Below are 27,971 nucleotides of genomic sequence, written 5' to 3' on the forward strand. Positions count from 1 at the left end.
AGTTCTACTTTATAGGGGTTACTGTTTTCCTTGTGACTATATATATCTGATCAAGTTTTATGGAAATGCTCTAGGCGCTTGAGAAAAATGTGTAATTATTATCAGGGTGTGGAGTACAATCTATGCACATAAGATCTACCCTATTGTTTATGTTATTTAGATTTTCTATCTCTTTACCTATTTTTTTAGTCTATTTTATCTTGTATTGAGTGTGGTGTATTAAAGTCTCCTATTATTGGTGTGTTTCCATCTGCATTTCCTTGCATCTCCTGTAGTTTTTGCTTCACAAAGATGATTGCTGTGTTTGGTACATAAATATTCATAGGTTTGTTGATTTCTTTTAATAGCAAACTCATGCACATTTATTGTTATGACTGATAGGTTTGGTATCAACTCTATCATAACATTTTTTAAAATAAATTTATTTATTTTTGGCTGCGCTGGGTCTTTGTTGCTGTGCATGGGCTTTTCTGTAGTTGTGGAGAGTGGAGGCTATTTTTTGTTGCGGTGTGCGGGCTTCTCATTGTGGTGGCTTCTCTTGTCGTGGAGCACGGGCTCTAGGCACGCGGGCTTCAGTAGTTGTGGCTTGCAGGCTTACTTGCTCCACGGCATGTGGAATCTTCCCAGACCAGGGCTTGAACCCATATCCCCTGCGTTGGCAGGCGGATTCTTAACCACTGCACCACCAGGGAAGTCCTCTATCTTAATGTTTTATACTTACAGTTGACCCTTGAACAACAGAAGTTTGAGCTGCACGGGTCCACTTATGCACAGATTTTTTTCAATAAATATGTAGTACAGTATGATACAGTCTGCCGTTGGTTGAAACCATGCAGTTGGAAGCAGAACTGTGGATATAGAGGGCTGACTATAAAGTTATATATGAATTTTCAATTGCGCAAGGATCGGTGCCTCTAAAGCCCATGTTGTTCGTGGGTCAACTGTAGTGTTTCCTTGCATTGTTTCTCACAAGATGTGTGTGTGTATGTACATGTGTGTGTGTGTGTATATATATAATATATATATTATATATATATAATTTTTTTCTAAGATGTATATTTAAAAATTTTTTGTTGAAAACAGTTTTTTGAGGGGGTATTTAGGAAGGTTTGTATTTTTTTCAATCTAGTACTTACACCTTTTTGAATGTCCTTAGTCCTCTGTTTTGTTATTTGACTTTTATTATCAGGCTTATCAGATTTTTTTCATTATCCTTAAACACCCATCTATTGCCTATTGCCTATACAACAATGAGGCTTTTTCTGTTTTCCTTTTCCCATTTTCTAGTTGTAGTAGTTCTACTTTGTCACAGTATATAACTGTTGTACATTAGTTTTCTACTCTCATTCCCATCTTTGTTTTAGTCTTACATGACATTTATAGATTATTAAATGCTCACCATCGGTTATTTTGTCAATGTTGCTTGTTACAACAAGATAGATAGATAAAGTTTATCCTCTAGTAGATTCATCAGGAAAGACTGATAAGTACAGCATTCCCTTACTTGTTGTATGTTGAAACTTGTTTTGTCTGTAGTGCTGATAGTTGAAGGATAACTTAGCTGGATATAAAATTCTTAGTTTACCCTTTTCTTTCATTGAGTTTTTAAAAAATGCTTGTTCATTTATCAACTTGCTTTATATGTTGGCTTTGAAAAGTCAGATGCTAATCTAATTTGTTACAGTAAGTTATTTGTTTTTCGTGGAGGCTTTGAAGATTTTTTTCCATTTGTCTTTAAAGCGTAATAGTTTCATTAGAACAAGAGCCAGAGCAATTATTCTGGGCTAATTTTCCCAAGTACCTGGTGGTCCCTTCCAATGTATAGATTCACATCTTATTTTATTTGTTTTCTCAATTTAGGTTTAAATATTAGTTCTGTTCCATTGCGTTTCCCCTCTCCCCTTACCCCAATTATATGTATGTTGTTTCTTCTTTGCTTGTCTTTCATATTAACCATTTTCTTTGTGATCTCTTTTATTTCTTTCTTCATCATATTTTATTCTCTTCATTGTTTTCCTCCCTTTCTTTAATGCCACTTATTAGATTTTCATTTGAACTTATTCTCCTTTGGGCGCCTAGTAATTTAGTTTTCATTTCTGAGATGATTTTCTTTTCCTTTTTCTTTGTGAGTTTGATCAACTCCCTCTTCATTTTTTCCTACTTTTTGTCCACTTCTGTGTTTTTTTTTTTTTTTTTTTTTGTGGTACGCGGGCCTCTCACTGTTGTGGCTTCTCCCGTTGCGGAGCACAGGCTCCGGATGCGCAGGCCCAGCAGCCATGGCTCACGGGCCCAGCTGCTCCACAGCATGTGGGATCCTCCCGGACCAGGGCACGAACCCGTGTCCCCTGCATCGGCAGGCGGACTCTCAACCACTGCGCCACCAGGGAAGCCCTGTCCATTTCTGTTTTTAACTTTTAAATTTCTTATTCAGAGTGTTTTTTCATATCCCCAAGTCTTGAGTATATTTAATTCAGATTGGAGTGTTGTCTCATAGTTTTCTTCTGCATCATGGGTGTTTGTCTGGGGTAATTTTCAAAAGCTGACTGATGTGTGACTCTTCCTTTTTATAGTAACTTTATATAGACTTATACTTTTTTCCTATTTATTTTGTGGCTCTTAAATATTTTAAAGGTTCCTAATTCAATGGCATTTTCTTCTGTCAGTATAGAAAAGTCCAGGCTTTTTTTTTTTTTAGTGGATTTGTGTATGTATTTGTGTTTGTGGTAGGGGAGAGGTTATTTGTCCTCTGGGTTTTTTGTTTGTTTGTTTGCAGGTAAATAAATTTCCTCCTTCTACTTCCTTTCCTTGTTGTCACCTAATTGCCAAATGGATCCTGTCTCTTTTTTGCCTTTTTCTTCCCCAGAGACCATGCATTTCTAACACTACACCTTAAATCATTCCCCTTTCCTATAAATAGGGCTCTGATCTACAAGAAAACTTTTTCAATATTTTCACACTTAGGGTGGACTTTCTCTTTCTGGAGGTGGTTTTACAGCAATTTTAGGCCTGCCACTAGCTCCCCTGTTCTCTCTGACATGCAGTTTTTCTCAGAATGCCCTTGGCTTGGCACAGAGGGTTGCAGTAAGAAGATGAGAGATCACTACTGAGATTTGGTATGTCTTCTTTTTTTACTTACAGGTAATTTGGAAGTTTGGGCATTCTCTGTCTTCTACTTTTGTTGAGGGCATGGTTAGGTTATTGTGTGGTTTTACTTGTTCTTTTTTAAAAATTCCATATTTAAAAAAAAATTCCCCTTAGTTTTAAATTTTATTTATTTATTTATTTATTTATTTATTTATTCTGGCCACACTGTGTGGCATGGGGATTGAACCCACGGCCCCTGCATTGGAAGTGTAGAGTCTTAACCACTGGACTGCCAGGGAAGTCCCCCGTATTGTTTTTGAAGGATATGTGGGAAGATGTGAATTTAGGCAGTCATCATTGTCCTTGGCTACCCTGAAGTCCAGGCACTGTTATAGACACTTTATAAATATTAACTCATTTTATCCTCTCAACACCCTATGACACAGTGCTGTTGCTATTCCCATTTTATAGATGAGTTAACAGTTTAAATAAGTAGCCTGGGATCACACAGAGCTGGGATCTGAACCAAAGTAGTCTGGTTCCAGAGTCCGTGCTCCTACCCATAAAGCTTTGCCACCACATGCCAACGATTCTCAGCTTTTTTACTTCTGGGGTCTCCTCTTTTTTTTTTTTTAAACCATAAACCCAATATTCTAAAGAGAATTGTTTCCTAACCTGTATTCATCATATAATAATTAGTTTTCCCTTTTTGTTGTAGAAGAAAACATATATGCCACTCAGCTTCAGACTACCACACCAAGTAACATAATTGTTTTGTAGCCAAAAGCAAGAGAGATTTGACATTTTAACTAGCTTATACAGGTAGACAAATTGAAGATTAACATAAGATTTTCACTATACTTTTTGAAGTTAAAAGTAACTGGAAGCCTTCTGTTATTGCTTTTTGATTCCCTAGGACTGTGGGGACTCAGGTGGGAACCATAGATTAAAGAAGCTGTGGACAAGATTTTAAAAAAAAAAAAGGATAGTTTAGTAATCATACTGTATGCAAAAGTATTGGATGCTGGAATGATAGGTATCTTATAAATTGAGGTTGAGTTTTCCCTGGGTAAAATTCTGCCTCGATCTTCTGACAAGCTCTCAGAGGGAGTAAAGAGCAAACTAATGTTTTTTTCCTTTTGATCTGAACCCTGTATTTTTCGCTAGGATAATCAGAATGATGTTTAGATTTCCCCCAAAATGCTAGTAAAATGCTATAGGAAAAATTAAAAAGAAAATAAATTTCAGTTAATGTAAACAACAGGAATGTTGATAGACTATGTCTAGATTCTTGCCTTTTCTGATTATTTCTTGTCAGAACAATCTTATAGTTATTGTCATGATTGTCACTAATATCTAACTATTAGTGCTTAATATGTACCAGACACTCAGATGATTAAGCATCTCATATTTAACATGTACCAGGGCTTCCTTCCCTGGTGGCGCAGTAGTTAAGAATCTGCCTGCCAATGCAGGAGACATGGGTTTGAGCCCTGGTGCAGGAAGATGCCACATGCCGCGGAGCTACTAACCCCGTGCGCCACAACTACTGAGCCTGCACACCTAGAGCCCGTGCTCCGCAGCAAGAGAAGCCACTGCAATGAGAAGTCCACGCACCACAACAAAGAGCAGCCCCCACTCGCTGCAGCTAGAGAAAGCCTGCGCGTACCAACGCAGCCAAAAATAAATAAAAAATTAAAAAAAAAAGATTTAACACGTACCAAATCTAACACTTGATTTTTCCTCTCCCCACCCTTTTTCCACATCTCGTACGTGGTACCGCCAACCTTCCACTTGCCCTGACATGATACCTAGGAGTTGTTCTTACTCCTTTCTTTCTTTCCCATCTCATATGTAATAGATTAGGAAATCCTGTTGGCTACCCTTAAAATACTCCCAGTTGGACCGTTTATCACTACTCCTTCCACCACTTTGGTCCTTGGTACCACCATCTCTTGCCTGGATTATCACAATAGCTTATTTAACTGATCTATGTGCTTCTACCCTTGCACGATAGCTTGAAGATGTTTTAAAAATATAAGTCAGATCACGTTGCTCCTCTGCCTAAAACCCTCTAGTCCTTTCCCATTTCACAAAAAATAAAAGCTGAAGTTTTTACAGTGTCCTCCGAGGCCCTGCATCATCAGGCTTTTCATTACCTCTCTGGCCTCATCTACTGCTCTGTCCCTTAAGTGTTTTGCTCCAAGCATACTGGCCTCTTGAGTGCTTGAGCATGTCAAATACGGTCTGCCCCCGTGCCCTTGATCTTGTTCCTCCCTCTGCCTGATATGTTCCTTTCCTATATGGCTGCATATTGCTGCCTCATTTCTTCCAGGTCTGATCAAATGTTACCTTATTGCTAAGGCCCTCCCCACCACCCTATATAAATAGCATCCACCTCAGCCCCAATCCCACTGACCATGCCCCCAGCCCCATCTACTGTGCTAGCAGGATCCCAGGCTCCTACCACGGGGAAGACAAGGAGGAGGCGGTGACCAAAGAGAGGAAGGGAAAGGGATTGGGTTGGTGTTTTTATTTGCTACTCTACTAATAAGCATTTTAGCTGTGACGGTGTGGGAAGTAGAGTCCTTTGTTTTTCATTGGTCTATTTCTCTCTCTCTCAAGATGGTTTCACCCAAATATCACTGGCGTGGAGGCAGAAAACCTACTGTTGACAAGAGGAGTTGATGGCAGTTTTTTGGCAAGGCCCAGTAAAAGTAACCCTGGAGACTTTACACTTTCTGTTAGGTAAGTTGCAAGAAAAAGAGAGAATCCTGAGAGTGTTTTCCAGGGGGGAAATGTTAGGACCACACTTGGACAACTTGTGACCCTCATTTAGAGCCTGAAGGTCTGCCTGCTGCCCCGTGGGTGAGGCCTTGCCAGTGCCCTGGCCCACAGATCAGGTGTGATTCAGGCCTACTGTGGGGTTCGGGACGTGGCCTCCTGAGAGTGAGAGGCTCGGGGAGTCAGCAGAAGGGGCCTGAAGGTGGGCTTTTTCTCCCTTGAGAGGCCACTGAGGATGAGCTGGAGCACAACATAGCAAGTTCTTAAAGCCTAGGTTGATCCTGCTTCAATCCAAAACAAGGCTCCATCCTTGTTCCCTGCATTTTTCCTTTCCCATCTGTTGATTACGGAATGGGACAAATACTCTCTAAGAGTTTCTTCAAACAGCCTCACAGATGTAGAAAACAAGCTTATGGTTACCAAAGGGGAAAGTGGGGTGGGGGAATAAATTAGGAGTTTGGGATGAACAGGTACACACTACTATATATAAAATAAACAACAAAGGCCTACTGTATAGCACAGGGAACTATACTCAATATCCTGTAATAGCCTGTAAGGGAAAAGAATCTGAAAAAGTATATAACTGAATCACTTTGCTGGACACCTGAAACTAACACGACATTGTAAATCAATTATAATTTAAAAAGAAAAAAGAAAGAAAGAAAGAAGGAGAAGAGTTTCTTCAGATCGCTTTTCTTTTTCAAGAAATAAAACATCACTGAGGAAGTTGTGGTCCCGTTTGTTCCCCTGCCCAGTCCCATTCCCCTCCCTCTTTCCTCAGAGGAAACCACCATCAAGAGGTTGGTATATCTCCTTCCTGAACATGTTTTTATACTTGTACTGCATTTGTGCTATGTGTGAATGATATGAGGTTGGTTTGTGTGTTTTTAGAATTCATATCCATGGCTTTATAATGTATGTATTCTGAGACTACCTTTAAATTATTTTTGAGTTCTGTGCTGATACATATAGATCTAATTATTAACTTTAATGGCTATATAATATTCGAAGGTGTGCATATACCACAGTTTATCCCATCCCCTATTGTTGGACACTGAGTTGTTTTTAGTTTGTTTAAAATTGTTTTGAACAGTATTGGCAACATCTATTACATGTCTCTTTGGACACATGTGGGAGAGTTTTTCTAGAAATTGACTTTCTCTTATATACTCATTCTCCTTACTCTAGCTCATTCCAGGAGCCAGAACTGAACTGCTCTATGAATTTGCTTTTATTATTATTATTTTTAAATAAAGAAGTAAGGAAAACATGTTCTGAGGATTTATTTAGGACTCCTTCGGGATTTGGGAAGTCCCTTTTTGATATCGATTAGTTTCTCAAGGAGCTCACATTGTTGGCTTTTACTTCCGTTTTGCAACAAGGAGAGGGCAGAAGCCTTCATGAATTTTCCCAGGCTTATCCTAGCACAGACGTCTAACCTACAGTTGAGTGACATTTGACCTGTAAGAGTTTGGATGGAGATTATATAATAATAACAACAATGATGTTGAGGAGGAGGATGATAGCAGACGTTATTGAGGGCTTGACATATTCCAGGCCATCTTGCTAAGCACTCTCCACATATCATTTTATTTAATCTCTCCAACAACCTATGAATAAATGCCACTATTATCTTCATGTTAGGGGTGAGTAAGCTGAAGCACAGAGGTTAATTTACAAAGCTGGTTTCATAGCTAGTAAGTGGCAGAGCCGGGACTACAGAACTGGTGAGGTTTTTTTTTTTCTTTTTCCTCAACTTTTTATCTTGAGAAATTTCAGCCCTATAGGAAAGTCAAAAGATGAGTACGGTGAATACCCACATTCCCTTTACCTGTTAACATTTTGCCATGTTTGCTCTTTTTCTCTGAGTGTGTGTGTGTATGTGTATACTCTCCCCTCCCCCAACCTTTTGAAAATAAGTTGCAGATGTCAGGATACTTATTTTTACCTCTGAGTACTTCAGTGTGCATGACCTATGAACAAGGACATCCTGTATAACTACAATATCATGATTATATATAAGAAATTTTAAGTGATTCCATAATGTTATCTAACACACAGTCCGTATTCAGATTTCTCTCATCATTTCAATAGTGGATTTTGAAGCCATCCCTTTATTTCACATCAGGAAGCACATAATATCTGTTTGCCCCATCTTCTGGAGTGTCATTGCTTCTAGGCCCTTTTAGTAGACAGAGCTGGGAAATAAATACTTATATATTTAAAACCAAATTTTAAATATATCAGTATCAACAAATATATAAATATATATCAGACAAGTCTGATAGCTCTAGTTCAGCCCAGTTTCCTTACCTTTTCCCATTCCGTATTTGTGTTTCCCTTCTGTAGAGAGAACCGTGTTTCACAGCAGCATCAATGTATGACCTCATTTGCCCAATCTTCTAATACAAAGATAGTTTCAGAATTACTATACCATTATCATTTCTAATTACAAACCCATTAAGTAAAGTTCATGATTTCTCTGGAGTGTTTCTGTTCACAGCATGTATCCCACTAAGGGTGTATAATCTGTACTGTGTTCAAAAGCTACGGGAATTAATTTTCTGTGTAGTTACAAACTTACTGCAAAGTTGGAGTCATTTCTTTCTTTCTGTATTCAGTTTTTTGGTTTTGTACTCATTTTTTTGATCCCTGTTGATTTTATTTTTTGAATATGTGAAACATTTACAAGATTTAAAAGTCAAACTGTATAAAAAGGTATATTCTGACAAACCTTATTCTTATCCCTACCCTGTGTACCTTATTTCCATCCCTGTAGGTAACCAGTTTTATTAATTTATGGTTTATCCTTCTGTGTTTCTTTTCACACATGAAGTGGAATACTAAGTCTATTTCTTTGTAGTTTACTTTTTTCACTTACAGAAATCTTTTAGTGATCTTTCTCATTTTTTAAATTAACTGCATAGCATGTAACTTTATACAATTTCCTAAAAATGGGAATTTAGTTATTTCCAATATATTACAATGATAAATAATACTGCATTTAATATGATAACATTTTGCATATGTTTTGTGCTTTTGGAAATGTATCTTCAGAGGTGAATTCCCGGGAGTGAGATGACTGGGGCAGAGAGTCAATATATATTAGTATAGTTTTTCCAAATTCCCCTCCACAGTGATTGTACCATTTTGCATTCTCACCAACAGTGTCTGAGGGTCCCTGTTTTTCCACAGCTTCCAGTTGAGTGTTGTCAAGCTTTTCACTTTCGTCATCCTGATAGGTGAGAAATGGTATCTCAGTGAATTTTAATTTCTCTTATGATTGAAGCTGAACATCTTTTAATAAGGTTAAAGGTCATCTGTATATCTTTTTGGTGAACTGTCTTAGAATCAGTGCTTTTAACAACTCTTAAACTGCCAAGTTTCACTTTATATATGTTTTCTTATGTATATGATGTATATTATAGACACTGAGATGCATGTGTGTGTGTGTGTGCATGCATAAATGACAAGTTTATTGTTCTAGTTTTCTACAGTGATCTAATCTATTTGTTATGTGCCCATGCTGAAAATTTGATGATTAGGTTGCCTTAGTTAGTCAAGGAAGATCCCCTTTTTTTAATTTTGAGGAAAAAAAAATACAGAAAAATACAAAAAATTATGTCCAATTACCCATATTGTATTTATTGCCAGTCATTTTTTTCCTTCAAAATAAAATATAAAAAAAAAGCAAAATTTCCCTTTTTTCACCACCCTTCCTGCTGTTCTTCTTTTTGCCACAGAGACAGCTACTTTCTGAGTTTGGTGTATTTCTTTCTAGTTCATTAAAAAAAAAAGTACAGGGCTTCCCTGGTGGTGCAGTGGTTGGGAGTCCGCCTGCCAATGAAGGGGACTTGGGTTCCAGCCCTGGTCCGGGAGGATCCCGCATGCCGCGAGGCAACTAGGCCCGTGAGCCACAACTACTGACCCATGTGCCGCAACTGCTGAAGCCTGCACGCCTGGAGCCCCTGCTCCGCGGCGGGAGAGGCCACCGCGGTGGGGGGCCTGCGCACTGCAGCAAAGAGTGGCCCCCACTCGCCGCAACTGGAGAGGGCCCGCCCACAGCAACGAAGACCCAACACAGACAAAAATAAATAAATAAAATAAATAAATTTATTTTTTTTAAAAGTACATATAATAAGTAATATAACATAAAAGTAATATAATAATAAAATATAATATATATGTATGTCTGTGGTCTGTGTCATGAATAATGTATAATATTACTTGTGTGCATTCTGAAATTTTCACAAATGGTACATGCTGAGCATATCATTCTGCATTGTGCTTCTTTCATGCAATATCATGGTTTTTTTTGGCTGCGCTGTGTGGCTTGGGGTATCTTAGTTCCTCAACCAGGGATTGAACTTGGGCCCCTGCAGTGAAAGCGCTGAGTCCTAACCACTGGACTGCCAGGGAATTCCCAGTATCATGTTTTTGAGATCCATCTATGTTGCTTTATAGTCCATACCTGAAATATCTGTTTTTGTGATATGTTAAGTCAAGGTTAGAGATAGAAAGCTGAGGTGTTAAAATAGAATCAGGTGTAGCTGGAGGAGAGAGACCCAAAGTGCTTTTTCTACCCACTGGAAAAGATTGTAACCAAAAATTAGAAGTAGATATTGTTATTAACATTGTAGGACAATTTTTCTTACTTTCCTACGTTTCCATTTTCCTTTATCTTTAGTAGAATTGTGTTTATATTTAACAGAGGCTTCATCAATAACACTATAGGGTCAGACTAAAAAATAAAAAAAGGTCAGTGATTACCATTTTGGGGTTGCCAGACCCCTTGGGTCCACAAAGATGATTACGGGTGTCCTTGAGATGTACTTAATAGTACAGAAAACCAAATGGAAATCATCAAACTGCCTAGGCTAACTAAAATACCAAGTTTTAGAAACTTTTGGTCAGTGTTGTCAATTCATTGGGTGGACATACTAGCTATCTCACATGGGAAACTCTTAATTATATGTCTTTAAAATGATTTTTAAAGATACAATTATGTATAGTATCTTAAGTGTATAGTGAGATGAGTTTTGACAAATGTGTTTATCAATGCAACCAGAGCTCCAATCAAAATCTTAAGTATTTCTATCACCCTAGAAAGTTTCTTGGTGCCGGTTTCTATTCTCCCTCCCCTAAGAGGCAACCACTCTTCTCTTTTCTATCCCCATTGACTAGCTTATTCTACAACGTCATATAAATGAAGTCATACAGTATATATTCTTTTGTGTCTGGCTTCTTTCTCTTAACGTAATGTTTTTGAGATTCACCTAAGTTGATTGTATATATCAGTGGTCCTCTCTCTTATTTAAATTGCTGTGTGATATTTCATTGTATGAGTATTTGTGTATCCATTTTGGCCATAAATATTTGACCTTTCAATTTTTTTCTACTACAAAAAGGCTGCAATGAATATTCTTGTACAAGTCTTTTGGTAGCCATGCAGTTTCATTCCTTTGGGGCAAAATACTAGGAGTATGTTTGCTGGATTATAAGGTAAATGTACGTTTAATTTTAGCGATATTTGTCTTGATTAATTGATGAGAAAAATGATTGTCACTTAATATACGCAGAGCCCTTTGTGTTGAAATGGTTGACTGGTTATTTCACTCACTGCATTTGTTTAGGAAAAGCGTAAACTTGCATATTCCTTGGGTTTGTTTCAATGTGTAGGTGAAATCTGATAACGAATATGAGATCCGTTTTTACTAGTAGCTCTTTATTTGTCTTTTACCCCCACTTTTCTAATGGACTATTTTAGAAGAAATGGAGCTGTCACCCACATCAAGATTCAGAACACTGGTGATTACTATGACTTGTATGGAGGGGAGAAGTTTGCCACTTTGGCTGAATTGGTCCAGTATTACATGGAACATCATGGGCAATTAAAAGAGAAGAATGGAGATGTTATTGAGCTCAAATATCCTCTGAACTGTGCAGATCCTACCTCTGAAAGGTCAGTTACATTTTCGTAACTGCAGAGTCTGCATCTCTCCCACGCCATAGGTGTGAGGTGAATGCATTATGGGGGTTTGACTTCTGTTTCTCAAACTGTAATCTTAAAAGTGTTACTAAAGTAAGAGTAATAGGATCAGATTATTCTCAGAGTGGCCTTTTCTGAAGGCCACCTTTCTGAAGCAAAAGCTTCAGTCAGTGTTACTTACACTCATTCTACAGAAGTCTCAGACTATTCCTGTATATACTTGATACATGCAATAATGTTAAGATTATTGGCCTTGAGCGTTATCGAACTTTGAGCGTTAGGAGAGGAAAACAGATGATAATGGGAACACCAAAATAGCAGTTCCCTGTAGTAGCTTCTGACCAGCTATTCAGCAATGCCACCAACAGATGTCAGTTTAAGCTCAGAAGTGGGAAAGCAGAGGACTCAGTCAGATTTTTCATCAGTTCTTTTATGTTATATCCACAGATGTGTGAGAATGACCCTAATTAGAGGGAATCGTATTATTTCAGAGGTCTTTCCCCAGTGTTGGAACTGAGCTGATGAAAGCTGGGGCTTGACTTAACTTGCATTAATTTTATTGGTTTTCTGCATTCCCAGTCTCTTCTCTCTGACTCAGTACCAAATCAGGGTCTCTTAATTAGGTTTGAATATTTTCTGTCTTCAAGTAGGTTTCTTCTACTTATACCTTCGTGTCACTGGTATTTTATGCTGATAATTTGTTTTCCAGCCAAATTAATAAGCAAAAGGCTGTCAGCCAATTCTGTGCAGTTTATTTAATTTTACTCTGTTCAGTTGAGGGTAGATGAAAAATACCTCGAAGTGTATTCCTTTAGTGTTGAGCCATTAGCAGTATGTGCTGTGATCATGCTTGTTTCCTCACCAAGATCCTGAGGGAAAAAGCCACATTATTAATATGACTATGTTAAGATGTTTTCTGTAGTAACTTAGAGTAGCACTGTTTCACAGTCTGACCTCAGATGGCCTACATTAGGGCTCTGGTGTGCTGGTTAAAAATGCAGATTGCTGGGCCCCATTCAGACTTAGTGTATTGGTATCTCTCATTGTGAGGCATGGGAATTCACATTTTTAGCAAAATCCCTTGCCTCTACTCCAAGTCTTATGTGCATTAAAATTTGAAATGATGACCCAGTGGATAGTACAAGGATGTTGACAGCAAACTTGGAGGCTATTGAAGTATAGATTGGAAATCTGGAAAAGCTTGGAATGCCTGAACTAATTTATAATGAAGATCCTTTTTAATGTAGTGTTTGCATGCCAAAGCAAGGGCAAACATTCAAATGATTCTCTGTCGCTACCATAACTCTCTATTATAACTTCTTTAAATGACTGAAATTAAATAATTGGTCCCTTTAGGGTTTGGCAGTGGAGAAATGACAAACTGCCTTTTTAAAAGATGGGGGATTTAAAAGAAAATAGGAAAGATTGAGGATATTTGCCTCCAAATGATTGTGGGCTCATTTAAGGAGTTTAATGGTCATTCTTTTTTTTTTTTTTTTTGGCCGCACCACGTGATCTGTGGGATTTTAGTTCCCTGACCAGGGACTGAACCCGGGCCATGCCAGTGAAAGCCCGGAATCCTAACCATTGTCATTTTTCCTGCCTGTTTGGGATGCAAATTCTGTCTTATGTGGAATGGATCAATCTCTTGGAGGAACGTGCCTGTTTTTAATTGTGTTGAGTAGAGGTGACTATGTACGGTAGTTTTGTGAAAGAATGTTGTGAACGCATGGCAGAACTCAATTGATTTTTCATTTAAAAAAATTTAGGTGGTTTCATGGACATCTGTCTGGGAAAGAAGCAGAGAAATTATTAACCGAGAAAGGAAAACACGGTAGCTTTCTTGTGCGGGAGAGCCAGAGCCACCCTGGAGATTTTGTTCTCTCTGTCCGAACCGGAGATGACAAAGGGGAGAGCAATGACGGCAAGTCTAAAGTGACCCATGTTATGATCCGCTGTCAGGTAAAACCCGGATTGAACTGTGGGTCTGGTGAAACGTCATCTTTGGGTGGTTTTTTGGCTGGGAGAAGACCGACACCATTACTTCCAAAGTCATTTAGTTAAGGGCTTCTACACTTTTAGTACCTTGTTAATTATAACTGTTTCATCATTTCCAAACTTTATTAAATTACTTATTTCCCCTCTATCTCTGGCAGATTAAGTCATGCCTCAGTACGTCACCTTCTGCCCTGCAGTATCTTTTTTTTTTCCTTTGGCTGCATCACGCAGCTTATAGGATCTTAGTTCCCCGACCAGGGATTGAACCTGAACCCTTGGCAGTGAAAGCACGGAGTCCTAACCACTGGACCGCCAGGGAATTCCCAGCCCTGCAGTATCTCAGTCTGTGCTTGGTTACAGCTGGAGTCTGCCTCTGTCTCAATTTCTAAAGCGATGGCCTCAGCTTCTCCCTTGGGTCAGCACAGTCTAGCCTGTGACTACATGTACTTTCATATTATAGAATTCTGGTTAAGGCTGGGAGAACTGAACTCACCATTTCTTGTTTTTAATGTGATGGCTAGACCAGGGAGGTTGGTTCTCGGTCAACTACATCAAACTTTGTTTTGACATAGTTTCCTAAATAGCAACTGTCTATTCACTTATTGCTTCGTTTTTTTCAATAAGATTAAAAAAAAAACCCCAAAAAAACCCAGCTTTATTGAGATATAATTCACACACCATACAATTCACCTTTTTAAAGTGGACAATTTGGTGGGTTTTAGTATATTCACAAATTAGGCAGCCAACAACGTTAATTCCAGAACATTTTCATCACCCCAACAAGAAACCCTGGGTTCATTACCAGTCCCTCCCCATTTTTCCCCCTCCCCCCAGCTCTTGGCAACCGCTAACCTCTTTGTTTCAATGGATTTGCCTATTTTGTATATTTTATATAGATGGAATCATGTAATATGTGGCCTTTTGTGACTGACTTCTTTTACTTAGCATGTTTTTCAAGGTTTATCCATGTTATAGCATGTGTCAGTAAACTCTTTATTGGCAAACATTTTGTTGTATGGATATATACCACATTTTGTTTATCCATTAAAAAATTAATGGGCATTTTGGCCCATTAATTATTATGAATAATGCTGCTATGAATATTTATATACATTTATGTATTTATCATTTTGTGGTATTCTCTGATGAGACATCATGTTCATATTTTCTTTTAATGTATACTTTCCTTTAGTTCTTTGAATATATTTATACTAGCTGGTTTAAAGTCTTTGTCTGGGCTTTCTCAAGGACAGTTTCTGTTGAATGCTTCCCACCCTCCCCCCCACCCCCAAGTATGGACCATATTTTCTTGTTTCTTTGCATGTCTCATAAGTTTTTGTTGGAAACTAGGCATTTTAAATAATATAATATAAATCCTTTGCCCTCCTTTCTCAGGCAGTATTATTTGTTGTTGCTACTTTTTCTTGTTCCTGTAGTTGTTGTTGCTGTTTGTGTGTTCAGTGACTTTCCTGTCTTTGTCTTGCGTGGCCACTGAAGTCTTTGCTTGGGTAGCTTAGTGATCAGTTAATGATTGAACAGAGATTTCCTTAAATGCCTTGAAACATTAAATCTCCCAGCCTTTGCCAGGGAGGCTCTGTGTGTGTGTTGGGGCATGACTGCCTTCAGTGCTCTGGCACCTTAAAACTCTGCCTTAGTCTTCACTTCCTGCTTGCACAGAACCTCAGGATGAGCTAGACGTAAAGATTAGGGCCTTTTTGGATCTTTCCTGAACTTCACACAGCCATGCATGTGCACGTGCACATGTCCTTCTAGATTCTCAAGGATATGTTGGAGGTTTTCAGAGCCCCCTGTGGACGATGTCTGGATTTTCCTTTTAAGTTTTTGATCAATCTCTTATTTGCCCTGACTGGTATTGCTGCCTTAGGCCACTGTGATATTAAACAATTGCTGCTGATTGTTTTTGGGAGATCCCCTGAAGGCCAGCTGAGTAAGCTGTAAGTCAATCAAATAAAGACAAGCTCTGAAAATAAGGCTTTCCCAGGGAGCTGCTAAACAGATCAGACAGTGATAATTGTCTAGGGATAGGTCTGGAAAGAGCTCCAAATCCATCTGTCTACTCCAGTTATGCTAAGCTGCTTTGTTTTCACAGCTACTGTGGTTATGAGGCTATTGGTTTTCAAGGCTACCAAGAAGCTGGGGAGAGGTAGGTGGGAATAGGGCAAGTTAAAAGGCCACAATTTGTTGTTCTCATCAAGGTCCAATCTTTTTCTTGAATAAATGCTCCTTGAACTTTATTGGTTAATTTTCAGAGTTCTGAAAAAGTTGATGACAATTTTTGCCAGGGTTCTTGTTACTTTTGTGAAAGAGCAGATTTTCAGAGGTCCTTACTCTGTCATTCTGAAAGTGCTTCTTCCCCCCTCACTCGATTTATTTTTAAATAAAAGGTCATACCCAAATATCTTCATGTATCATTTCTAGGGTTTTGTATTTTCTAAGTTTAACCATTTTCCTGTTGTTTTCCTGAAACAGCCTATTCTGGTCTCCTTGTCAGAAAAAATTTCCTGGTCTCTGTTTATAATTTCCCTTTTAAATTTTCATTAGAAGATGAAAGTAAAGGCTTGTATATTGGACTTCAGTGCTGCCTCACCAGGCTTAGAGCTTGTTGTGTTTCAGAGAGTAGTTATTTATCTTCTGTTCAGCAGCCTTGTGTGTAGTCACTTAGCCTAGAGTATAAGTAAATAGTAAATATGGTTTTTCTTTTTTTTTTTTCTAACTATTTAGTTAACCTATGAGGGAGAAACTTTTTTGTGGCCTAGTTAATGTTGGATACTTATTTAGAGCTTCTCACACCTCACAATGAACTCTTTTACATTGGATCTGCTTCTCCATTTTCATCATCTTTGTTGCTTCCCTTTCTTTGTGCTCTTACAGCTCTTCAATCTTTCCATTATTGGGGGAGAGTTAGTCTCTGTACTTGAGTTGGGAAAAACAGTAATTTAACATAAAGGTCATGAACATAATTTTTTTTTTTGTCTTGAAAGGAACTGAAATATGATGTTGGTGGAGGAGAACGGTTTGACTCTTTGACAGATCTCGTGGAGCATTACAAGAAGAATCCTATGGTAGAAACATTGGGCACAGTACTACAACTCAAGCAGGTAAGCATTTTGGAAAGCTAAACTCCCCCTCCTTATAGAGTTTAAGAAGTCTGAACATAGAATATTCCAAACAGACAGAAGTAGAATAGTATCGTGAACCTCCATGTACCCATCACCCAGCTTCAATTACGATCAACTCATCAAATCTTGTTTCATTTATTACTCCACTCACTACCTTCTTCTTGTAGTATTTGGAAACAAATTCTAGATAGTACATCATTTTCATGATTATCTCCGTATGTAATTCTAAAAGGCCTTATGGAGTTTTTAAAGCAAAGTTTTAATCAAATTTTAATTGTAGATGCACCTTTGGTTACCTTTAGGTGATCATACCTTTACATTTTGGAGTTATTGTTGTTTCAAAGCTCACACTTATTACTTAGTGGCAAATGATACCATCTCTAACATTGTGGTCTATTTATAAAGAAAAATAGGTTTGAATTTATATCAGCAAAGTGTGTGGAGATTGAAGAAACATATATTTCCTGAAAGAACAGAAAGGAAAGTGAAACTATATTTGAAAACATTTACTGTGAACTTCCTGTCCTTGCCTCTATGAACACCAACATAGAAGTCTTTTTTTTTTTTTTGCATTAACACTTTTTTCTGTAATACTTTCTTCATTTCACACCAACTGCTGAATTTGATTAGCCCCTCAACACAACTCGTATCAATGCTGCTGAAATAGAAAGTCGGGTTCGAGAACTAAGCAAATTAGCTGAGACCACAGATAAAGTCAAACAAGGCTTTTGGGAAGAATTTGAGGTAAGTTTTTAAAAAAAATTTTTTTTACATGATTTATTAAATCCTGTTCTTAATGGAAGAGAAGTTGGTTTTATGTTTGGGATTGGATCTGAAAGACTCGGATCTGCGTCTTTTCTTAATTTGGCCATTGATTGACATGGAACAAGTTGCTGAGGGGGCTTTTTCAAATAGAGCTGCATTATGTTCTGGGAGAAGGGAGTTGGCAGTTAATATTACATGGATGAGCCAATAGCTCCATTTGGGTCTTTTGGTTTGGACTGCTGGCAAAACCCCAGAAAAAGAAAAGAATCTAATTCTTCGGAAGATTTCCAGCATTGGCTGTGGTCTTTAGAAAGAATCTATAGCTTTACTGCAGTGAATAAGTGAAAGACAGTTATCTCATGGTGGCTTTAATCTGGGAGTTGAAATTTATATCTTTGAGAGGTTAAGGGAACTGATTTCTTTCCTGAAACCAGCTTGGGTAGGAGAATGTCCCCAGTGGGAGTGGGCTGTGTTCCTCTTGCACTGAAGTTTGTCACCTGCCAACTCATTGTAATCTTATTCTCTCCGTTATCATCCCTGTGACAGAAAACTTCGTCAAAAACAATTTTTTTTGTGTGTGTGCCATATTTACCTTCATAGTTATTCTTAGCATGTAGCACAGTGCCTGGTACACAGCAGAAACTCCATAAATGTTTGTTGAATGAGTATTTGCATTTAGCTAATATTTATGTTATTTTATTAATACTACTCTGTTTATGGGAATGATTATTCCATACTTTTTGTAGGACTTTAGAATTCATAAATATTTGTGGAATGAATGAACAAATGAATGGCCACACGAAGTCCTTTTAACCACAGTATGTCAGATCAACTTGGTGAGATATTATTTCCATTTTACAGACGAGGAGCCTCAGACTCAGGGAGGTTAAGTAAATTGTCCAACTTCTGTACCACGAATATTGATTAAATTGCAGCACTGAGGATGTGTACAGAATAGAACAGTCATGGTCATTGCTGAACATTGCTAACCAGGGACTTGACCTCACATTTATTCTTTTATACCAGCATTGGATTAGTCACCAAGGACACCATGGTGAACAAGATGGACAGGGTTTCGTCTTTAAGGAGCTTTGAGTTGAGAGAGGGATAAGTACAGAAATTTTAGAAATCTTACATCAAAATTTGAATGAAAAGCCTATTTTTAAAAACTTTTTATTATGCAAAATTTCAAATATATACAGAAGCAGAGTGAATTGTATAATTATAGCAATATATACCTATCACTCAGCATTAACAATTGTTGATATCTGGCCAGTCTTTTTATTTTTTATAAATTAATTTAATTAATTAATTAATTTATTTTTGGCGGCATTGGGTCTTCGTTGCTGCGCATGGGCTTTCTCTAGTTGTGGCGAGCAGGGGCTACTATTTGTTGAGGTGTGCGGGCTTCTCGTTGCGGTGGCATCTCTTGTTGTGGAGCACGGGCTCTAGAGCACAGGTTCAAAAGTTGTGGTACCTGGGCTTAGTTGCTCCGTAGCATGTGGGATCTTCCTGGACCAGCAATCGCACCTGTGTCCCCTGCATTGGCAGGCAGATTCTTAACCACTGCACCATCAGGGAAGCGCCTGGCCAGTCTTTTTAAACTATACTCCACTTAACTCCCCCAGCCCTGGCTTATCTTGAAGCAAATCCCAGATGTTATTTCATCTGTAACTATTTCATTAAAAAAAATTATAACCAGAATATCATTATCACTCCTAAAACTATTAACAATAATTTCTTAATATTAACACATATCAGTCACTGTTCACATTTTCTTGATAACACACACACACACACACACACACACACTTGCAGATTGTTTGAATTGGGAAGTGTTTTTTCCCCACTTGATTATGAAAAAAATTTTGAATATAAAATAGATTTGTACAAAGAACCCCCATGTACTATTACCAGTTTCACCAGTTACCCCCGATATCACATGAAATATCATAAATATTTCAGTATTCCTGGAATTCTTAAAAAATTAACCAAAACACTACTACCACATCTAAAAAAAGATAATAAAAATTCATCAAATAGCTAGTCATTGTTCCAATTAGGATAGCTGTCTTTTTTTTTTTTTTAATTTGTTTGTTGTTGGATCATTTTTCAAATAAGTTCCCCATGGATCTCTCTTTTTAAACTCTTTTTTTTGTCTTGTTTTGTTTTGTTTTGTTTTGCCGTGAGGTTTGTGGGATCTTAGTTCCCCAATCAGGGATCGAACCTGGGCCCTTGACAGTGAAAGTGCAGAGTCCTAACCACAAGACCACCAGGGAATTCCCACTGTTTTTAAAATCTTAAGCCTCTTTATATTCTTACTCTCCTTTCAGCCTCTCTATTCCATCCTTTCCCCTCCCTTCCTTTCTCTTCCACTCCCTTTTCTTCTCACTCTGTATTAGTCCATTCAGCTGATATAACAAAATACCATAGACTGGGTGGCTATACACAACTGAAATATATTTCTCAGAGTTCTCCAAATTCTGGAGTTCTGGAGGCTGGATCTGAGATCATGGTGCCAGTATGGTCCGGTGAGGGTCCTCTTCCAGATTGGCAACTTCTCATTGTATTCCCTCCTGACAGAAGGGGTGAGGGAGCTCTGTGGACCTTGTGTATGAGGGCACTAATCCCATTCATGAGGGCTCCACCCTCCTGACCTAATCACTTCCCAAAGGCCTCACCTTCTAATACCATCATCTTGGGCATCAGGATTTCAACATAGGAATTTTGGGGAGACACAAACATTCAGACCATAGGACCCTGTTTTTTGTTACTGTTTTTGTTATTGGAGAAAGCAGGTCCTTTGTCCAGAGAGTTACTTACGATCTGGATTTTTCTGAGTGTGTCTCTGTGGTGGATTTTAACACCTTTCTCCCCTGTATTTCTTGTAAGTTGATCTATCTAGACACTTTGTTAGATCCGGTTTTTCTTTGGCAAGACTACATATGAGATGGTGTGTCAGGAGGTGCTTATGTCCTGTTGCTTCTCTTTTTATTTTCTAAGCAGCAACTGGTAATTATTGCCTAGATCCATTCACTTATAAGGTGTGTAATAACTTTATCATTCATCATTATTAGCTGGAATATTTCTATAAAGATAAGCTTTTTGTCACCAAGGCAGGATATACACTTGATTCTTTCCTGTTTACTAAGTAGTTTTAAAAATAGCGTTCTCCAAAAAAAGTTTTTTTTATCAATATGTACTAATGGATTTTTTAAACGTATTTAGTGTGCTTCTATCTATGGCATTTATTATCACTTCTTTTGCTCAAATTATTTTAGCTTTGACCAGTGGGAGCTTCTGCAAGCTGGCTTCTACTCCTTCCTATACAACTCTGGTAGTTTTTGCTAGATTCCTTACTTTCTGGTGTAATAAGTTGTTACAGTGCAATACATTTCCCATGTCAGAACTGGAATCAGTCATTTCTCCAAGGAGTGAGTTAGCTTTTATCTCATTTTCCTCCCTTTCTTCCTTCCTTCTCTTTCTTCCTTTCCTGGGAAGTGGTATTTAGAGACTACAGTCTGGGAGCCAGAAGTGTTTATTGTTGTCAGGTTGGTTATTTCCATCTCAATGGGTGGAGCTAGAAAAAATTGTTTTCTTGAAATAAATTATGAGTCCAAATGATACTTCCAATTCAAATTTAGGACTCAAGACTAGTAAGACTTCCGTTACCCCCAATAATATCATTACTGAAAACAGTTTAATTTTTTTTTTTTTTTTTTTTGCGGTACGCGGGCCTCTCACTGTTGTGGCCTCTCCCGTTGCGGAGCACAGGCTCTGGACGCGCAGGCTCAGCGGCCATGGCGCACGGGCCCAGCCGCTCCATGGCATGTGGGATCTTCCCGGACCTGGGCACGAACCCGTGTCCCCTGCATCGGCAGGCAGACTCTCAACCACTGCGCCACCAGGGAAGCCCAACAGTTTAATTTTTTTTCCAGCTTTTATTTTTAAATCCTTAGGGTAGATCCTTCAGAGATGTATAGTCAAATTACTGTGCTTTCAACTCATTTGTAATAGTTCTTCTCTATGTGGTTATATACTAACTGGATATACAGCTAGGTTATTTGTTTCATTTTATGTTTGGATTTCAGAAATTTCTTTCTATAAAATTTTATTTACAATTATATAAAATATTGCCTTTGATTCTAAAGTCAAATATAAAAAGTACATTCAAAGAAGTTTATCTTCTATCCCTGTCTTTTCCTCCTTATATTTATAGCCATTTAAAAAAAATTTGAAGTTCATTATTACCTTTCAAAAAGTATAAGCAAATATATATCTGTAATTTCAAAACCCATCCTTTCATGGATAAATAGTAGCATAATTTTACATACTTTTTTCCAACTTCTTTTTTTATTACATTGGAGATCACTCCACAGTAGTATCTACAGATAGTCTTCATTCATTTTTACTGCACAGTACTCCACTGTGTGGATGTACCATAGTTTATTCAACCTATCGATGAGCATTTGGATAGTTTCCAAATATATTACAAAGAAGATACAATGGATAGCCTTGTGCATGCATATTTTTCTCTTTTTGCTGATTATTGTTAATATTAACATTTTTTTGATATTCTGTGTTAAAAAAAAGTGCTGATTATTACTCATCTTTAATTTTTTTTTTTTTTTTTTTTGCCGGGCCGTGTGGCTCGCAGGATCTCAGTTCCTGATCAGGGATTGAACCCAGGCCACAGCAGTGAAAGCGCCAAAACCTAACCAACTACACCACCAGGGAACCCCCTACTCATCTTTAATTTTTATTATATATCCTACATGATTTTGGTTAGCATATTTAAAGTCTGAAAAGTATTTTTAATTAAAATTAAAAGATATCAAACCTTTTTGGTAAATATAAGAAGTGAGCTAGGGGCTTCCCTGGTGGTGCAGTGGTTAAGAATACGCCTGCCAATGCAGGGGACACGGGTTCGAGCCCTGGTCCGGGAAGATCCCACATGCCGCGGAGTAGCTGGGCCCATGTGCCACAATTACTGAGGCCCAGGCACCTAGAGCCCATGCTCCGCAACAAGAGAAGCCACCACAATGAGAAGCTCGCGCACCGCAACAAAGAGTAGCCCTTGCTTGCTGCAGCTAGAGAAAGCCCGACGCAGCAACGAAGACCCAAAGCAGCCAAAAATAAATAAATTAATTAAATTTAAAAAAAAAGTGAGCTATTTAAAAAAAATTATTATTTATTTATTTATTTTTGGCTGCATTGGGTCTTTGTTGCTGAGCGCAGGCTTTCTCTAGTTGCGACGAGTGGGGGCTACTCTTCATTGCGGTGTGCGGGCTTCTCATTGCAGTGGCTTCTCTTGTTGCAGAGCACAGGCTCTAGGTGCACGGGCTTCCGTAGTTGTGGCTCGCGGGCTCTAGAGCACAGGCTCAGTAGTTGTGGCGCACGGGCTTAGTTGCTCTGCGGCATGTGGCATCTTCCTGGACCAGGGCTCGAACCTGTGTCCCCTGCATTGGCAGGCAGATTCTTAACCACTGTGCCACCAGGGAAGTCCCAGTGAGCTATTTTGTAATATAGTCCCATTGTTATGTTACACTTCAAAATAGCTGAGGCCATCATTTGCACAGACCACTTTTCCTATAAAGTGACTATGAACTTTAAAAAAATTACAGCAGCAAATTGGGTATCTGGTGCAGTGGTGGATTCTTTAAGTTCACTTAGGCAATGCTTAGAGAAACAAAGTCAAACCTTCTTACAGCTTGTGGCAGTAGGGAGTTTTTTATGATCCCTTTGGCGGGGTCAGGATAGAACTTAGAAGGAAATCCTAGCCTGACTTTTCTGGCCATGGAAAAAGGTTGATTCTAAACGCTGACCTGATGGTTTCAGTTCGTGACATCTGAAATTCAGTTCATCTTTTATACATTATTAACAACAAAATGGGGGGAAACTGAGTTGGCTTTCAGGGGAAATGGAAAAAAACAAGATCACATCTGTACTCTACTAAGTCCTCTGTAGATGTCAGGCTGGGGTGATAAATTGTCAGGCACTAAATCAGGGCATTAACGTTTCATTTAAACTGAAGCTAGATCCAAATAGCTGATGGCCTGCTTTCTAGATCTCTTATGTACCTGCTTCTTAAATCCAGTCAGTTTTCAAAAAATTGCCCTTTAAGGTTGGGGCCAGGGGAATAAGGCTGAGAACAGAATGAACCATTATAGAAGAACTTAGGTATGTGGAAGCAGAGACTCATTAAAATCTAAATCCTCTGAAGCTGAAGTTTGATCCAACAGCAAGGCATTAATTATTTTAGTGATTGTACCTTAGTTGTTTCCCAGAAGGTGATAAATTTGGGATCAGTTCCTTCTTACTGTGTGTTCTGATGGTCTTTAAAGTGAACCAAAGCTCTAAATTGCAATGCCACTGATAATTAAACCCTGATAGCTATGTTTTGTTTGTCTGTATGCCCGGCTTCTCGTTTTCTGTGAAACTCTTTGTGTTCTTTTGGGTAATTTTCCCCTAGAAGACACTTACAAATTACTTCCGATTTTGATGCATCTTAAAATACGAAGTCTCTTGTGAAGCTCTTTGGTTCTTTTCTCCTTTGCTCCTGAAATAAATTCAGGTTGGTGGTTTTCTTCTAGGATATGTGGTATGGTCAAAACATTGCAAACCCAAGTTTTTAATTTTTCCTATAGAGTCCCCATTTTTTTCCCTTTCTTTCCCCAATTTTTTTTACTGTGGTAAAATGAGATTGTCCTTTTCTGTAAACATCTTTTGTCTCCTGCATATCTCTGCCATGACTGTAAAGAAGTGGAAAGTATTTCTAGATTTGTTGAAATGAAGTAAAGTTCTGTCAAAATGAGATGGACACTAAATAACTGATCAGGCAGGTTTTGATCCTGCAATTTTGTCCCTGCGTTGTGCAAGTTACCCGAAACCTGAATTCAGCCCTTGTGTGTCACCGTGAGAGGCATATCGCATGGCTGCATTTATAGGGTATCTGCCCTCTCTGTGCCTGTTCTTCCCTTTTGAGTCTCTAGACCTGAGTTGCCAAGGGGCACTGTGAGCTGAGCCTGGACGTCATCTAACTGCAGGACCCAAGCTGAGGATGGAAATCTTGCTGTTGATAGTCCTTCGGCTGACAGACTTTGCCTTCACCCTCCTCTTCCATCTCACTGCCCCCTCTGTATCCAGAACCTCGGCTCTCCACACACCTGCTTCGTTCTTCTTTCCCTGCAGAAGGTTTCTTTGCTTCTTGACTTACGAACTTTACTTCTTACCCCTTTCAGATATTGAAACTGGCAACTTTCAGTCATTGTATCAAAGTCTCAGCGATTTTCACTGGCTCAGACGCCATCCATCTCTGGTCCAAGGACAGCATCACATAGAACAAAGACATCTTCATGGACCACTGTGTTTGGGGAAAAATAGTTCTCAGATGAAGGTTATAGGGAGTTGGGCAGACATCCCCAAAATATCTCCCCCAAAACAGTAGCCATTGGTGGTGGCAGTGATTAATTTGTTCATTCATTTAACAAATATTTATTAAGCACAGACTCTATGCTGGAGTCTCTGTTCTAGGTTCTGGGGGTGTAGCAGAGAACAAGTCATAGTCTTTATCCTTGTGGAGTCAACTGGGAGAGACAGAGAGTAAACAAAGAAGCAGGTAAGTATTCATTATGTGAGATGGTGATAAGTGTTGTGAAGAAAATAAAGTAGGGGAAGATAAAAAGGGTGTGCTGATGGGGGCATCACCATTTTACATAGAGCTCTCTGACAGAGTGGCATTTGAGTGGAGACCTGATGGAAATAATGGAGCAAGGCATGCAGATAACCTCAGGAAGAACATTCCAGGCAAAGGGAACAGCAAGTGCAAAGGCCCTGAAGTGGGAATGTGCTTAATGCACGTGGTGCACAATCAGCGGACAGGCCAGTACTATCAGAGAAGGGTGAGCAAGAGCGAAATGTAGGTGGAGCCATAACGGAGGGGTCAGATCCCACGGGGCACTGTGGTCAGGGTAAAGCTGTTGGCTTTTACTTGGAGTAAGATGGAAAATCTAAGGAGAGTTTTGAGCACAGGAGTGAGGTGATCACTCAGGTTGCCACATGGAGGACAGTCTGTAAGGGGAAGGACAGAAGCAGGGAGATGGGCAGGGAGGCAAATTGCAATAATTCGAACAGAGAAATAATGTTGGCTTTGACCAGGGCAGCAGCAGCGGAGGTGCTTGAGAACTTGAGACTTTTTTGAAGGTAGAATTGTCAGTATTTGAAGGTAGAGTTGACAGATTGTATGGTTAAGACAGAGGTGAGGCAGGATAAGGTGAAAGTTTTTGGCTTGAGTGATTAATTAGTAGGATGGAGTTACCGTTTGCTTAGAGGGGGAAGAATGGAAGGAATGGGTTTGGGGGAGACTTGGAGGGATGAGTTTTGGGGGAAACTGGGAGGGATGGGTTTTGGGGCAAGTGATCAACTTACGTTTTAGACGTGTTAAAGTTTGAACTGCCTATTACATACCTAATGGGAATATGATTCTTCAGCTAATTCAATTGTGTTACAGGTGGGATTGTACTAGAATGTTCTTCCTTCCTCACTTCACCTTGCTAACGTCTCTTCACTCTTCAGTTCCCAGCATCAGGGTCATTTGGCATTTTCTCAGGGAAACCTCCTTGATCCCTGTCCCTATGCCTGGATTGATTATTCCTGTTATATGTGCACATAGCAGCAGATCCTTTCCTTTGTAGAGTTTACCATCCTTGGAATTCATGAATAATTTGTGTAGTTATTGGTTTAATGTTTGTTTCTTGTCACTATGAATCCACAGAAGCAGATGGCGTTACGAGGTCTGTTGGAATAAATAGAGGTCTTGTTCAAATGAAACTGTTGGTGAAAAAATAAAGAGACAAACTTTGATCCTGCTGTTTTATGTCTGCTGTGTGCATATTATCTAAAAAAATAGTCTGGGTCAGTCTGTGGGCCTCACAAGGACAGATAGTCCTGTTTTGTTCACTGTAGCCCCAGAATCCAGCAGAGAGCCTGGCACACAGGAGGCACAAAATAAGTATTTGTGTTGTGTTGAATCTGAGCTGTTTTCCATAGCAAGAGAGACTTGTATTGGCTTCAGACCCTTTGCTTATATTCAATAGGGAACAGCTTTCTGATGCTTAAAAAGTGTGGAGGAATGTTCCAGGCTTTGCTTTGAGATGTTCGTCTTTATTCCCATGCAGTTTTCATTTGGAGCCCCTGTTTGAGGCTTGGTGAATGCACGTTTTAGTCTCTGAGACCCCTCTACACACTTGCTTAAAAGGATGTCATTCAGGGTCGCAGTAATGAATTTCAGGCAGATTTTAGTTTTGAACCCTCTGTTTCTGATTAAAAAAAAACCACAGTACACACAGACAAACCTTCCACAACACCTTTTTAACTGGGGTTCTATTTTCTCAGCTCTTTAAAGCTTATTTTCCTTAGTAATTGGATTTTTCTTTTTAAAGCCCAGCCTCCTTCTGTTATACAAGCCTCTCTTCCCTGTCGTGGTCTGAAGCTGTGCTCCGTTTGCACGGGCATCGCAGGCATTTCTCTGACAGCCACACAGATGTCCTGGATTCCACCAGCAGCTCTGCCAACCGACAGAGGAGCTAGTGCCTTTCTTCAAACCCACAAATTCTACTTGGAGATGGTTAGGTTTTATGGAGGCAAGGCTTTAACTGCACCCAAAGCTGTGTCTCAAAAAATAATTCTTGCTGGTGATCTCTAGTGGAAATCTTCTGCTTGGTGACTAAGCAAAGCCATATTGAACAGCTACCCCAACCAGGGCTCCAGCCTCATGATTAAAAATGCTCCGGGAGGGCAGCCTTGAACTGTCACCAGGTTTTTCCATCCAGGCCTGAGCTCCCGGCTGCTTGATAGAAGGGCTGCTCCCTTCTGGTGGGCAGAGCATCACAGTGGCTAAAGGGTTTTATTCCGCAAGCTCCATTCTGGAGAAATTCCTTTGTTTCCTTTGAACTATTTCTCTTTCAGCCCACTCCATCCACGCCCCCCGCCCGCCCTTGCTTTTGTTCTGTGCCCCTCCAGTGTCAGGTTTTTCTCTTTAGAGTTGTTTTCATTTGCTGGAGATGCTTGACATCTTTACAGAGAACTGAAGAACCGAAGGTGCTTCCAGGTGCTTTCACATCTCTGCTGTACCTTCCCCTTTGCCTTTGAACAACCTTGCTGCTTTCCACACTGTGGGCCTGTGCTGCAGCCTCCATTTCTTCTTAGCCCCT

At 39.1% G+C, this 27,971-nt stretch overlaps 1 protein-coding gene across 2 annotated transcripts in view; it reads left to right on the plus strand.

The window, feature by feature from the left end:
* PTPN11 (protein tyrosine phosphatase non-receptor type 11) overlaps nt 1–27,971 on the plus strand; it is a 75,920-nt gene that overhangs the window by 12,295 nt on the left and 35,654 nt on the right. For both annotated transcript variants that reach the window (XM_082853289.1, XM_082853290.1), the window contains exons 2-6: nt 5,710–5,832; nt 11,636–11,830; nt 13,627–13,819; nt 16,858–16,974; nt 17,626–17,739. In XM_082853289.1, the coding sequence (XP_082709415.1) occupies nt 5,710–5,832; nt 11,636–11,830; nt 13,627–13,819; nt 16,858–16,974; nt 17,626–17,739 (742 nt within the window). The remainder of the gene's footprint in view (nt 1–5,709; nt 5,833–11,635; nt 11,831–13,626; nt 13,820–16,857; nt 16,975–17,625; nt 17,740–27,971) is intronic.

Source organism: Leucopleurus acutus (genome assembly GCF_964270905.1).
Source record: "Leucopleurus acutus genome assembly, chromosome: 13".
Taxonomy (NCBI): Eukaryota; Metazoa; Chordata; class Mammalia; order Artiodactyla; family Delphinidae; genus Leucopleurus; species Leucopleurus acutus.